Source organism: Heteronotia binoei, chromosome 20 (genome assembly GCF_032191835.1).
Source record: "Heteronotia binoei isolate CCM8104 ecotype False Entrance Well chromosome 20, APGP_CSIRO_Hbin_v1, whole genome shotgun sequence".
In the NCBI taxonomy this organism is placed as follows: domain Eukaryota; kingdom Metazoa; phylum Chordata; class Lepidosauria; order Squamata; family Gekkonidae; genus Heteronotia; species Heteronotia binoei.
Window position 1 is genome coordinate 10,143,318 of NC_083242.1, and position 15,386 is coordinate 10,158,703.

The 15,386-nt window shown below is 50.2% G+C and overlaps 1 protein-coding gene across 1 annotated transcript; it reads right to left on the minus strand.

Moving 5' to 3' along the window:
• Positions 1 to 240: 240 nt before the first annotated feature.
• Positions 241 to 13,872, minus strand: AMZ1 (archaelysin family metallopeptidase 1). The gene is made up of 6 exons (XM_060260602.1): positions 13,537 to 13,872; positions 9,765 to 9,932; positions 7,378 to 7,506; positions 4,500 to 4,666; positions 2,453 to 2,629; positions 241 to 810 (listed from the first exon to the last, which is right to left on the minus strand). Exons 1-6 carry the CDS (start codon positions 13,838 to 13,840, stop codon positions 241 to 243), a joined length of 1,515 nt encoding a protein of 504 aa, XP_060116585.1. The 5' UTR covers positions 13,841 to 13,872.
• Positions 13,873 to 15,386: the final 1,514 nt, after the last annotated feature.

Sequence of the window (15,386 nt, forward strand, 5' to 3'; positions counted from 1 at the left end):
CCTACTGAATTTCTCCATTTCCAGGTAATATTGGGCCTCAGATAGGATAACACAGCAATAGGACAAAATTTCTTTTATTATCAATTGGGATTCTTGGTCCTTTTCTCCGATGAAAAATGACAAGAACTTGCCACGAGAAGGATGAGCTGTGTGACAAGAAGTGCGACTAACAAAACCCACGCTGAGCGCATACTCCCACCCCCACAACCCCTCCCCGCGGGCAACAAGCCTCCAGGGGAGCTAGCTGTCTTCCCACCTCCAGCGGCGAGGAGACGACTCCGTTCGAGCCATTTTCCTGGAACTTAGTTTCCTCCTCAAGGAGGAAAATTTGTCCCCCAGGACTTTCTTCAGCCCCGGGCTGTCGCTGGGCAAAAGCAGGTCTCTCCGTACGGACGGTGGCCGTCCCGTGAACATCTCCCACCGCGCCAGGGTGTCCACGGCTCTGTCCACCTGCAAGAGTTCCTCCTCGGAGATGTCTTTCTCCAGAGCGGCGATGCACATCTCCAGCCACAGAATGTATTCCTTGATTATGTCCAGGGGCTTGGGGGTGCCCCCCAGCTGCTCCTCGCTGGGAGCGTCGGTCAGAGCGCACGACTCCTCATCGAGGTCCAGATCCTGCAGGGTGGACACCGCCTGGCTGCAGGTATCAGGAGTCAGGGGCTCTGAGAGGGAGGTCACAGCCTCCGAGTTGGTCTCGCCGCCCATCCCGGAGTCCGCGCTGTAGGGAAGAGCGTCCTCGGTTACAGACAGGTCTGCCTCTGCTTGGCTGGGCCAGGTTGCCAGGATGGTTTGGGTCCAGGCATAGAGTTTCTGTGCCAAACAAGGGGGGAAAAATGGGATTGTGGCTTATAGACTAAGTGCAGCACTATGCATCAGGTTTAGGCGTGTCTTCTGCCTTGACTTGGAAATGCAGGATGTATGCATCCTGACGGTTTTATTTTATTTTTGTTCAACGAACAGGTTTCTAGTCCTTGTGGTTAAAAGTCACCATTTAAAACCTCCACATCAGACTGCCAATAATAAAAGGTAAGCCAAATAAAAAGGTGTACCTAAATAAAACTGTCTTCAGCTGCCTCCTGAAGATTGACAATGAAGGGGCCAGGCATGCCCCCCCCCCTGGGAAGGTGGTTTCCTAAATGTGGGCCCACCACAGAAAAGGCCCTGTCTTGTGTACAGGGCTGGCTCACCCACGAGGCAAACTACGCAATTGCTTAGGGCGGCGGCAGGGTGGGGGCGCCAAATTCGGCCTTCCCCTCTCCCCGCCCCCTAGGCAAATACCTATTTGCCTCCTCCTCCCGCCCTTCCTCTCGATTTTAATGCCTGGGGAACCGGCAGTAAAACATTGCGTTCCCAGGGCTCTTTAAAGGCCGTCCCCCTGCCAATCAGCTGATCGGTGGCGGCCTTTAAAGAGCACTGGGAACGCGGCGCTTTACCACCGGTTCCCCGGGCATTAAATTTGAGAGGAAAGGAGGGAAGGAGGAGGCAGTGCTGTGGGGGGAGGGGCGGATGTGGTGCAGTGCCACAGAGGGGGGCGGTGGGCAGCAAGGCTATGCGCCCTAGGGCCGGCCCTGCTTGTATACCCACCAAACAAGCATCTTTAATTGGTGAGACAGAAGGGACCCTGCTTATGGTCTTAATTCCTGGGCAAGAATGTATGGGAGAAGGTCGTCCTTCAGGTACTTCAAGGGCTTTGGAACAACAGCACTGCCGTGAACTTAGGTAGATCATGAGAGAGAGGGGAGGAAGGGTTGCATCCGTGCTGAGTTCCCAGGGAAATGCTGATTGCCACTTTGGGATCAGGCAGCAATTTTTCTCCAGTCCAGTTTGGCCAGGGATCCTGTAGGGGTTTTCTTTTGCCGTCTTCTGGGCATGGAGCAGGGGTCACTGGGGGTGTGAGGGGGAGGTGTTTGTGAATTTCCTGCATTGTGCAAGGGGCTCGACTAGATGACCTGGAGGTCCCTTCCAACTCTACGACTCTATGACAACAGTCATCTCAGTGAAGTTCCCCAGGAAGTGCAATTCTCAGCCAGCCCTTTGGTACTGCAAACTCCTGTTAATTCTCAGTTAAGGGTCAGAGGTCAGTCTCGTCCCCCAACAGTACGTCATGGCCTCACAGCCTGGCCATAACAGATTATGTATTAACAGGTTGACCAGGAAATAAGGCGTACAGACCGATCGCCATTTTTATGAGTCAAGCAGAAATGATGAGCTAGGTCAGCTCGGGAAGCAACTCTGGGAAGTTCCTTCCCTTGGACTGTGCGGCTTGGCTCACTTACTCGAGCTGCCTGATTTCTTGATTCATTTTTGCCCTGCAGAACCCCTGCTCCCTCCTTCTGACACCCTGCCCCGTTTGGGACAAATAAGCCGATCTGGTTAGAGGAGACAACTGCAATTATCCCGCCTGACAGAAAGGGGGGTGCGTGCGTGTCATACACTGCCCGGATTCTCTCACCCGGTAGCGCTCGATCAGTTTGAAGCCCACCACGTACTGCAGCTTCCGCAGGCAGATGGGGCAGGGCTCCAGCGGCCGCAGCAGCACCTCGTCTAAGCTCAGGGCCCCCTGCATGATGCACTGGAGCCAGCGGCAGTTGCCCAGGCCGATCAGGTGGCAGATTTCGTGGCATGTGACCTGTAAATGAGAAGATGAAAATAAAAACCTCTTGAGAGCCGTCAAAGCAGCTGTGTCAGGCTCTTCTTCCCGACCTCAAGCAAGTTCACCTTCTTCTTCCACTCTCTTCCTTCATCCCCCCTCCCCTTCCAAAGCCAGTTTGGTGTAGTGGTGAAGTGTGCGGACTTTTATCAGGGAGAACCAGGTTTGATTCCCCACTCCTCCACTTACACCTGCTGGAAAAGTCCTGGGTCAGCCACAGCTCTCTTATCTGGGAGAACCAGGTTTGATTCCCCACTCCTCCACTTGCTGCTGCTGGAATGGCCTTGGGTCAGCCATAGCTCTTGTCCTTGAAAGGGCAGCTTCTGGGAGAGCTCTCTTAGCCCCACCCACCTCACAGGGTGTGTGTTGTGGGGGAGGGGGAGGTAAAGGAGATTGTAAGCTGCTCTGAGACTCCAAGTGAAGGGCGGGGTATAAATCCGATAACATCATCTTCTTCCTGTTTTCATTTTCTCAGTTTTCTAAGAGCAGCTCAACTGTTAGCAAATATTCCGCACCTCTGATTCTTCTTCTGCTATACTGATGAAGAACTGTGTGGCTAGATGTTCCTTCCAGTCCGAATTCCCTGCACATGCCCACCTGGAAAGGATTTATCTTAGCCATCTCCCTCAGCTGCTATCTTTTCTCATGCAGGGAGTGTTTTTTTAAAATACCTACTCAAACATTCACTGTCAAACCAACTAACTTCGAATCCAGGTATCTCCCTAGAAACCAACATGATTTTGGGGGGGGGGGGGGGGTGTGTGCATTTTTGACAGTCAAAGCTCCCTTCAACAACTGCCAAACTGTCAAAAACGGTTCTTCAATCGCCCTCTTTTATTTGATATTCCAATGCTCTTAAAAAGGGCCTCAAGCAAGGATGGAATTCTAGCAGGAACTCCTTTGCATATTAGGCCACACCCCTGATGTAGCCAATCCTCCAAGAGCTTACAAGGCTCTTTTTTGTAAGCTCTTGGAGGATTGGCTACATCAGGGGTGTGTGGCCTAATATGCAAAGGAGCCCCTGCTAGAATTCCAAGCTCTTGGAGGATTGGCTACATCAGGGGTGTGTGGCCTAATATGCAAAGGAGCTCCTGCTAGAATTCCACCCCTGGCCTTGTCTTAATCACTATCTAGTGTCAGGGCAGCCTCAGTGTATTTTCAGGTGATCCCTGGCCCAAAAGACGTCCGGCGGTCCTCATCCAAAGGCCCTGGCTCCGGCCTGGTGGAACCCTCTGCCTGGTGACATCCACATCCGGTGGAACCTAGTACATTTCCACAGGGTGTGTGCAAAACAGACATTCAGCCAGGCATGTATGTCATTTTTAGCTTCCTATGTTTAGTCTGCAATGTTCGATTCTATCGATTTTAATTTGGTTTTAACTGTCGATTGTCATCTTCTACGATGTAACCCGCCCTGAACCCGTTCTACGAGAATGGCAGGCTATAAATCAATTCAGTGTGGGATTTTTAATTCAAACAAGTTGTTCTCCTCTGTAATGAGAACATACGAGAAGTCATGTTGGATCAGGCCAATGGCCCATCCGGTCCAACACTCTGTGTCACACAGTGGCCAAAAAAGCTAGGTGCCATCAGGAGGACCAGTAGTGGGGCCAGGATACTAGAAGCCCTCACCCTGTTGCCCCTCCCAAGCACCAAGAATACAGAAGAGCATCACTTGCCCCAGGCAGAGAGTTCTGAAGTGGCCCACAATCCAGGAAGAGCCCTGCTTCGGTCGTTGCTGAGGCCCGATGGCATAAAAGAGGACTGTCTCATCGGCACAGCTCCCGTGGGAGGCTTTTAGAAAATGCATCTTCCCTAGTCCTGGCTTAGTGGCCCATGCGCCTCTCACCTTGCAGCACTGAAGCATCTCCAGCATGTTAAACAACAGCGTCTGGTTCTCAGCCTGCTCTACGGCTTCACGGTCTCCCTCTTGCGTCCGGGGGGAGGGGTTCGGCATGGCGCAGCCCACCTGGGAGAAGTCTCCGGAGAACCTGGCAAAGCTGCACACGCCCACTTCTGCGGAAAGAGGGGGGACATGGGGATGCGTGAAGCTGCCTTATCACAACTTCGGTCCATCAAGGCTGGCATTGTCTACTCAGAGCAGCAGCTGCTCTCCAGGGTAACAAGCAGAGGTCTTTCACATTGTCTCCAACCTGTTTAACTGGAGATGGCAGGGATTGAATTTGAGACCTTCTGCATGCCAAGCAGTTACTCTTCCACTGAGTCCTTTGCTCATCCTACCTGATCCACTTAACTGGAGATGCTGGGGATTGAACTTGAGACCTTCTGCATGCCAAGCAAACACTCTACCACTGAGCCATATCCCCACCCCAAACACAAGTGATAGGAAATAGTGTTGCCTTTTATCAAGACCCCAACGCTGTCCTCTCACCCAGGAAATCAGCTCTAAGTGCAGAGACATTTCTGACATTATTGTATTTTAAAGTAAGTGAGATCGTTAACCAAGAGGGACGTGGGCCTAAAGATGACAGGACTTGCTGCGTATGTAGCCGAGAACTATTCCATCCATACAGAAGAATGAGAAACAAGTTGAGCACCAATTTGCAGGATGATTTCTTAAAATATACTTTAATATATATCAATACTCACTGTACTGCACATTTCAAAAAATGTCATTTAAAAAATATTATTTAAAGGGCCATTGAGGGAAGGGATGGGGGAAGCTGGAACAACAGGTGCCTTTCCATAGTTACAGGTACTAAAGTGCACTGAAAAACATTAAACCGAGACATGCACGAAGACAGCTCCCTGCTCAGATCACGTGCCTGCCTGTCTCCTCTCCATTCCATCTTTCCCAGTGCGCTATTAAGGATTCACAGCTCCCTGTGACATAGAAAAGCAGACTCCTAGGTGAATTCGAGCATGTTTTCTCCCCACAAACCAGATTGTGGGGAGAAAAGGTAAAGGTAGTCCCCTGTGCAAGCACCAGTCGTTTCCGACTCTGGGGTGACATTGCTTTCACATTTTCACAGCAGACTTTTTACGGGGTGGTTTGCCACTGCCTTCCCCAGTCATCTACACTTTCCCCCCAGCAAGCTGGGTACTCATTTTACTGACCTTGGAAGGATGGAAGGCTGAGTCAACCTTGAGCTGGCTACCTGAACCCAGCTTCTGCCGGAATTGAACTCAGGTCGTGAGCAGAGCTTAGGACTGCAGTTCTGCAGCTTTAACACAATGCACCACGGGGCTCTTAAACAGGATTATAACCCTTAGTTAATCCAGGATTATAATCGGTAGCTCGTCTCAAACCAAGTACCCTTAATCATGTTCTGTAAAATCGAGTCCCCAACCTTCTTGAGTCTGTGATCCCTTTGGAATTCCGGCACATGGTGGGCAGAGCCACAAAATGGCTGCTGCAGGAGGTGGGGTCAGCCCCAAAAGGGCTGTCGTGGCTTACCTTGAGTCACACAGTGAAGATCCTCATGCTGTGGCAGCAGCTGCTGCCAACTCAACATTCTAAAAAAATTGCACAGCCAATCGGATCTTCAGTGTCCAGTCAGAAGCCTTGCTGCACAAAAGCCCCTGCTGGGCCCTGCCCACTTCTAAAAACATCTGGCAGGCCCCAGGAAAGGTGTCATGGGCATGTGGTGCCCACGGGCACCGTGTTGGGGAACCCTGCATCAGAGAAGGGGAGGAGTAGACTGACTCAGGGCTTTGGTGAAAAGGTGGATCTGGGGAGCGAATTGAACAACAGAGAGAGCTTGCCCTGAACAGATGGAATGAGGGACCACTTCATGCGGTACCGTGTCAGGTCCATTCAAGTGAACATAAGAACGTAAGAGAAGCCATGTTTGATCAGGCCAATGGCCCATCCAGTCCAACACTCTGTGTCACACAGTGGCCAAAAAACCCAAGTGCCATCAGGAGGTCCACCAGTGGGGCAAGGACACCAGAAGCTCTCCCACTGTTTTCCCTCCCTCCTCCCCCCAAGCACCAAGAAGACAGAGCATCACTGCCCCAGACAGAGAGTTCCATCAATACCCTGTGGCTAACAGTGCAATCATAATCATAAATTTCATAAATTTCCATCTCGTAATCATAAATTTCCATCTCGTAAGCAAGGGGAAACTATCTACCCATAGCAGAGCATTTTCTGGGATGGTCGTTTCCTGCTGGAACAGCTTTCCTAAGCATGCCAGGAAAGCACTTGTGGCGTTGGTCTATCGGGAGGTTACATCAAGCTGAACTATTTAGACCGGGGTTTCTAGGAAATTGGGCTGCTACAGAAGACTGGATCTTTTGAAGTAGCGGGCCTACAAATAGACCAAGAATGGGTCTGTTACGTGGAAATGGCAGCGTGGCAACTGTGATGGTGAAGGGCCTTTTTTTTTTGAGAGAGAGAAGGGTTAAAAATGCCATAACGTCTGAGAATCAAGGCCTTTGAAATAAGACAGAGCAAAATGAGTAGCCACGTTAGTCCATTTGTAGCAGCGGGAAAGAGCACGAATCCAGCTAAGAAGCTAAGCAGGGCCAGACTTGGTTACTATTTGGGCTGGAGACCACCGAGGAAGTCCAGGGTCGCTACGCAGAGGCAGGCAACGGCAAGCCGCCAGTGTTCCTCTCTTGCTTTAAAACCCTGTAAGGTCGTCACGAGTTGGCTGCAACTCTTTCTACCCCCGGAATCCCTCGTTTCCCAACCCAGTTCCCATCCCAAGTGCTTCTGTGACTCGTGATCTTGCCACAGTTGGAGCAAAAATTTTTAGTACCTTGGCCTGGCAGGAACTTGCCGAAAGTGAAGCTCCACGTCTCACAGGGGTAGAGGTCTGCGAGGGTGAGTCCCAGGACACAGAGGGCATCCATCGGCTTGTTGTTCTTCAGAAAGGTCAGGATCCCATCTGCAAGCAGGAAGCGAGAGAGCAACGCTGAAACCTCAGTGTTTGGAAGGCAAACATTTGGAGCCTATGGACACCTTGGGGATTGTGACATGGGGGCGCAACCCCAAAATGGCTGAATTTGGAGGCGGAGCCAAGCACCCAGAGGAAGCCCAAATGCAGGAGCGGAGAGGGATAATTTTTTAACAAAATACACTGGGGAAGAGGAGCGAGAGAGAAGAAAAACGCAGCGGTGGCAGCTGCCACAAAACGCTACTTTAATCTGCGTAGCCAGTTGGATCTTCGGTTGGCCATTCAGAAGCCCTGTTGGGTAAAAGTCCCACCCAGCTACACCCACATTTAAAAAACACTTGGTGGGCACCAAGAAAGGGGGGGGGTTATCACAGTGCCCATAGGCACCACATTGGGGGTGGACCCTTGTGATGGACAGCTGGGTGAAAATGCATACTTCGTTAAATGAGAACAATTGGCCCCAAGAGAAGTCTGTCCTTTTGCCCATTCTCCTGCCCATTCATTGTCAGGGCCTCTCCTGTCTTTAATTCTCCTTGCTGCTGGGTTTTTGGAGCGGGAGGACTTTGCAGCTGGCTTAGATTCAAGCATCTGCTTGGGCTCTTTTATTCCCCAGAGGGTTTTGTGCCACGTCAGCCTCGCCGTTTGGCACAGACATTGGGGGCTGCCAACCGAGCACGGACTGATCAATAGGCAGCTCATCCAGTTGAGCTGTTGCAGTGAACCGGTTTTAATCAGCGGGCCTGCAATTTACAACCCTGCCCTTTTTTATTTTAAGCTGTTTCTGCTCCGTCTGTTCTAACAAGGTTGTGGCTGGACCAAATGGTATCTGGGAAAGCTGCTCTCATTGATAGAAGAAGAAGACTGCAGATTTATACCCCGCCCTTCTCTCTGAATCAGAGTCTCAGAGCGGCTTACCATCTCCTATATCTTCTCCCCACCACAACAGACACCCTGTGAAGCGGGTGGGGCTGAGAGGGCTCTCACAGCAGCTGCCCTTTCAAGGACAACTCCTGCGAGAGCTGCAGCTGACCCCAAGGCCATTCCAGCAGCTGCAAGAGGAAGAGTGGGGAATCAAACCCGGTTCTCCCAGATAAGAGTCCGCACACTTAACCATTACACCAAACTGGCTCTCACCTTCCAGGTGCCACCTGGGTCTCTAGGGAGGATGGGAAGGGGTAGGGTTGCCAGATCCAGGTTGGGAAACTCCTGGAGATTTGGGGATGGAGCCTGAGAAAGACAGGGACTTCAGAGGGGCACAATGCCATGGTGTCCACTCCCCAAAGCTTCCATTTCCTGCAGGGGAACTGATCTCTGCAGTCTGGAGATGAGGTGTAATTCTGGAGGGATCCCCAGGTCCCACCTGGAGGCTGGCATCCCTACTTATTGAGGTTTTGGTAAAACGTAAATTTTGATCAGTTCACTGAAAGACAACTCATCAGCTTAGGTTTGTAATGGGTTGATATCCTGGTTATGTTTTTAGAGCTTAATTCTGTGCTCCAGTGTAAATATTGCCGTCAGCTGCTCAAAGCCACTGGGATGAGGCAGGATGACTAAAGCAAACAGAGGCCACCCAGAAAGCATCAGTTTAATCGAGGGTCTGTTCCACACACACCCTTCCAGCCTGGCCCTGAAAACAAAAGAGCAAAAATAGCCGAATCCTAAAAGGAAAATTGTCCATCTGGCTTTTGTTTTTAACGCTTGGGTGTGTAACTCTCTTCCACGGAAACAGGATTTTTCCCGCCTTGCTCCCTTCCCCCCTTCTGGGATGATGATCCATAAAACTCCCAGTTCCAGCTTGGAAAATTCCTGGGGATTTCAGGGCGGAGCCAGGGGAGGGGCTTAGACAGCATGTGACGCCATTGGGTTCACCCTCCAAAGCAACCATTTTCTCCAGATCTCTGCTACTGGGACTTCAATTCTGGGAGATCTGCTTGCCTCGGCTGGCATTTCAGAACCTTGCCTTAAGAAGACTGAAGAAGAAGATTGCAGATTTATGCCCTGCCCTTCTCTCTGAATCAGAGCGGCTTACAATCTCCTGTATCTTCTCCCCCCACAACAGACACCCTGTGAGGTGGGTGGGGCTGAGAGAGCTCTGACAGAAGCTGCCCTTTCAAGGACAACTCCTGCGAGAGCTACGGCTGACCCAAGGCCATTCCAGCAGCTGAAAGTGGAGGAGTGGAGAATCAAACCCAGTTCTCCCAGATAAGAGTCCGTGCACTTCACCACTACACCAAACTGGCTCTCCTTACCTGTGTGGAGTTGTACCCTATCAGAATCCTCATTGTTGCGGTAACAGCAGTGGATGGAGGACACCGGGACGGAAGGAAGGCACTTGACTCGGAGGCCCAGAAAGAAAGATTCGACACAGCTCCGGAGGGAGTCCAACAGGGAGACCCCGGCGGGACCTTCACTCAGGTCTAAAAAACAGAGGCATCGGGATCTGTAACCCCCATTCTTTACATGAGTACGAAAAGAAGCATGCACCATGCAGTAATATAAGGAGGGGGGGGGATCTCCCCCCAGGTTTGTTATTTGTGTAGAAGTTGGCTGTATGCACATTTCGAGTGTTAATGCTCCAAAGGAAAAGATTTCTCGTGGGGATAGCCATGTTACAGTGTAATCCTATGCAGACTTACTTCCTTTGAAACCCATACACTTCAGTGGCTTCGACTGGAGTAACTCTTCTTATGGATTGCATTGTTAAACCGTTATGGAAGAAAACGCAAAGGAGTCTCATGCCACTTTGAAGATAAAGTGTAAAGATCCACGCAACGGTCACTTCGAGGTTAGACTACTGCAATGCCCTCTACATGGGGCTGCCCTTGTACCGAACACGGAGACTCCAGGTAGTCCAGAACGCGGCGGCCAGGCTGTTGGAGGGACTACCACGGTGGGAGCCTGCACGGCCTGGGCTGCGCAATCTGCATTGGCTGCCGTTGTCTACCGTGTTCGCTATAAGGTGCTGGTTATCACCTTTAAAGCCCTATATGGTCGAGGACCTGCCTACCTAAAGGACCGCCTCTCCCCATATGTACCCCGGAGAGCACTGAGGTCTGGTTCCCAGAATTTATTAACAATCCCTGGGCCAAGAGAAGCTAGGTTGAAGGCCACTAGGGAGCAGGCCTTCTCGGTGATAGCCCCCCGTTGGTGGAACGACCTTCCAGAGATGGTGCGAGCCCTGTGGGACCTGAACCAATTCCGCAGGGCTTGCAAAACATTTCTTTTTCAGTTGGCATTTGAGACAGAACCTGATTAACTAACGAACAGATGCTTAGCCATCTTATGTACATCAGGATTACATCATTTTAGCACCTATTTTTATATGTTTTATCTATTTTAATTAATTTATTTGTAATTGATATTTACTGTTATGTTTTATGTGAATCATGGGACTCCCATGTCTGTTAGCCGCCCTGAGCCCGCCTGGCGGGGAGGGCGGGATATAAAAATAAAATATTATTATTATTATTATATTATTATATTATTTGATGAAGTGCGGCCATAACGTGTGCATCAAGCTCGGCTTGTTCCCCCTTCCATCCTGTAAGTTGCATACCGTATATCTCCATGTATGTGTTGGAAGGGCGTTTTGGATGACTGCTTGCCTAAGAAACCTTGGGCAGTGGCCATAAATTGGTGTTGGCTCACCGGGGAGAAATGGGGCGATTTCTGCCAACCTGAATTCTTCAAAAGGGCTTTTCTATGCAGATAATTGGGTAGAACCAGGGCTCTTTTGTAGCAGGGATTCCTTCGCATATTAGGCCACACACCCTGATGTAGCCACTAGCCCGTCCTCCAAGAGCTTGCAGGACTCTGGGCCTATTGTAAGCTGCAGGATGATTGGCTACATCAGGGGGCGTGGCCTAATATGCAAAGGAGTCCCTGCTTTAAAAAAAACAAAAAACCCTGGGTAGAACTGTACAAAAGGCTCCACAAAGTAACTTGGACAAATTATTAGGGACTGTGCTCTGTTCTCCTGTGCATGGCTTGCTGTAAGTCGGACCATACTATGTGGTTTTGCTTCATTTAATGTGTCCTGTTAACCATTTGCTTTGCTTCAGTTCTGGTTGGTTTCCTTTTTAAATTTCTGGTTGGTTCTACAACCCTCATCCTACAGCATTGTCCGTTACTATCTTTATTTACATTATTTTTTGTCCACTTTTCTCAAAAGGCCTCAAGGCGGATTACCCATAGCAAGCTAGTAGAATCAATGACACGGGATAGTCAGTAGCCAAGGCAGTAAGATTTTAGAAGTCAGTGCTGATTCTCTGAATTTCAATGCTGATTCTCTGAATTAAGAAAAATAAACAACTCGAAAGTTATAGTGACCAAAATTACTAAATTCTAATATACAAGACTCTTGAGAGTCCCTTGGACTGCAAGAAGTTCCAATCAGTCAGGCCTAAGGGAAATCAACCCAGACTGTTCCCTGGAAGGTCAGATGCTGAAGCTGAAACTCAAATACTTTGGCCACCCAATGAGAAGGGAGCACTCCCCGGAGAAGACCCAGATGCTGGGAAAGGCAGAAGGCAAAAGAAGAAGGGGACGGCAAAAGAGGAGATGGCCAGACAGCGTTACTGATATCACTAACGCCAATTTGAGCAGACTTCGGAGGACAGTGGAAGACAGGGGGGGCCTGGCGTGTTTTTGTCCGTGGGGTTGCAAAGAGTTGGACTCGACTGTGCAATTGAACAACAATATACAATATTAAACATACAAGAAACAGAGATGTAGGGACAACCAGTAATACAAAAGTCCATTTAAAGGAGCCCCAAAGACTTCCAGAAGAGTATCCTGTGGAGCACCAAAGTGCAGGGTGTCGTCTTCGACGAATCTTCAAGCCAATGGTACGCTCCGCTTCTTATCTTTTCAAAAAGGACAGCTTGAAAAGCGCTAATTCCTCTCTCCTCTTCCAGTAACAACTAATTTTTGTCTGTTAAGGTACATTAGAAAAAGACCCGTCGTCTCAAAGCATCTTTTAAATTGCACTTTGGTGCTCTGCATGATACTCTTCCGGAAGTCTTTGGGACTCCTTTAAACGGACTTTTGTAGTATTGGTTGTCCCTACGTCTCTTATGTTTCTTGTATGTTTAATACTGTACATTAGAATTTAGTAATTTTGGTCACTATAACTTTTGAGTCGTTTATCTTTCCAGTTGAAAGTGTCCTCTCTCCGGTTACCAATTCTCTGAATTAGGCGGATCATGAGAAGGAGGGTGGGAAGGGTTGCATCAGTGCTTAGTTCTTCTTACACACCCTGGGAAATGCTTCCTGGCCGCTTTGGGGCCAGGAAGCCATTTTCTGCAGGCCAGGGATCCTGGAGGAGCAGGGGTCACTGGGTGTGTGTGAGAGGGGGAAGGTATTTGTGAAGTTCCTGCATTGGTTGGACTAGATGTCCCTGGAGGTTCCGTCCAATGCTAGGATTCTATGATTCCATGTCTGGAACCAGCAGAGCGCCCTGAAGCGGAACATGACACTAGGGTTGCTTGGTGCTTCCTGACAATTGGCGGGGGGTGGGGGGGTCTTATTGGGAGCAGCAAGGGAGGCCCAACCAATGTGGAGCGATGTGTCTATGTCACTGCCCATGTGACCTGGAAGTGACATCATCACTTCAGAGATGTTGTGGCAATGCTCTGGCCTGTGGGCAAAAACTCTATGGTGAATTCCGCTTCTACCATAGAATTTTTGCTCAAATGCTAAGCATCGGTGCCGTTTTCATTGCACTGAAATTCACCGAATCAGCCTTGACTTACGGGAACCCATGGTGGAGTTCTCAAGGCAAGAGGCCATTGGGCCTTGCTTGCTTCTGCGTCACAGCCCTTGTGTTCCTTGGCGGTCTGCCATCCAAATACTAACCAGGGCCAACCCTACTTGTAGGCAGGATAATATTATGTAATTTCTGAACTGTTTACTGAGTCATGTCGGGTGGCTGAAGAAGTTTGCCAGCGGAAAAGGTTGACTCAATTCCCACCTCTGCCTCGTCCTTCCTTCCCCCCCCCCCCGGTAATCTTGCGGGGTTACCTATCGGCTGCAGGTATATGTGCTTGCGGTAGAAGCGGGGTTTCCTCCGCAGCAGGGAATAGTAGAAAGTCTCAAAGTCCTCGGGTGCGTCGGGGTGGCTGAGGAGCCAGTCGAAGGCCGTCCTGATGAACAAGCCGCAGAAGAGCGTCCGGCGAGGATTGTACGCTTCCGACAGGAAGAGCTTCTCGGCAGTGGTGAAGGCCTTGGCGTACAGTTCCTGCAGCGCTGGATTAGTGGAGATCAGCGCATCTTTCAACGCCCGTGGCCCAAAGCTGAACTCCTGGGCATGTCTGCACTGCAACATCGCTGACCGCAGAGCCGGCTTCTGGGGAGGCTGTCTTCTAGAAGAGGAGGAAGAAGAGTTGGTTTTATAGCCCACTTCTCATTACTCAAAGGCATCTCAGAGTGGCTGACAATCTCCTTCCCTTCCTCTCCCTGCAGCAGGCACCTTTTGAAGTGAGTGGGCCTGGGAGAGCTCTGAGAGAACTGGGACTGACCCAAGGTCACCCAGCTGGCTGCATGTAGGGAAGGAGGGCGGGATCAAACCCGGTTCTCTTAACCACTGCTCTTAACCACTACAGCTGGCTGCAGGAGAAGGACACGGTGATCAACAACGTCTGTGCTCTCAGGTAAATTGGCCGAGGGCATCTGCGATAAGTGTCTACTGACTGTCTGGAAATGTCATAATGGTTTCGTATAGTGGCTATGAAAGAGGATGGATTTGGGGAGGAAAGAAGTGTGCGGACTCTGGCAGAGGTTGTCCTTGAAAGGGCAGCTGCTGTGAGAGCCCTCTCCAGCCCCACCCACCTCACAGGGTGTCTGTTGTGGGGGAGGAAGGGAAAGGAGATTGTGAGCCGCTCTGAGACTCTTTGAAGTGGAGGGCGGGATATAAATCCAATATCTTCTTCTTCTATATCTTTCCCCCCCACAACAGATACCCTGTGAGGTGGGTGGGGCTGAAAGGGCTCTCACAGCAGCTGCCCTTTCAAGGACAACTCTGCGAGAGCTATGGCTGACCCAAGGCCATTCCAGCAGGTGCAAGTGGAGGAGTGGGGAATCAAAACCCAGTTCTCCCAGATAAGAGTCTGCGCACTTAACCCCTACGCCAAAGTGGTCAACAAAAATTTATTCAAGGTATGAGCTTTTGGGTGCTGCCGCACTTCTTTAGACACACGATCTGTGCATCTTATTCGCCACAACCAAATACCAGAGGCGCGAGGAACACTCAAAGTCTATGCAATGCTACAAAACATTTCTCCAACTCTGGGTTCCCTGATTCAAAATCTAAAAGCGCAGAACAGGGTTTTTGATCCGCTCTGTCTTAATATGTGGCGTCCTTGTCACATATCTCCAGACGTTCCCTCCCGCAATTTAATTCTTTACAGCTGCCGTTGTCCTGGGCATCCCGAAATCATCCTTATTAGCAGCTCCCAGCAACACCGTCATCAATTATTCCCTTTGCAGTTCAGTGCCACGAAGCACTTCGTCTGGAGTGGCGAAGGCCCATGAATAATTCCTTTTGCCCGCTCGGCTCTGTGCTGCTTTGCGCTGGCACCATCCCCGTAGACAGACCTGTTCAGGAGCAACCATAACAGACATTTCGCGCTGCGAGAAAAGACGGCACGACTGTGTGCACAGAGTTTGCGGGGAAAACATTCATTAGCAAGTTTTTGCAGACAGCTGATGTTCTTGGGAAAGAAGGTAGCACTTTAAACTTCCTAGATATTAGGTTCACTAGTATAAAGGTAAAGGTAGTCCCCTGTGCAAGCACCAGTTGTTCCCGACTCTGGGGTGACGACGTTTTCACGGCAGACTTTTTATGGGGTGGAATGAGGAAGTGTGAAGAAGTG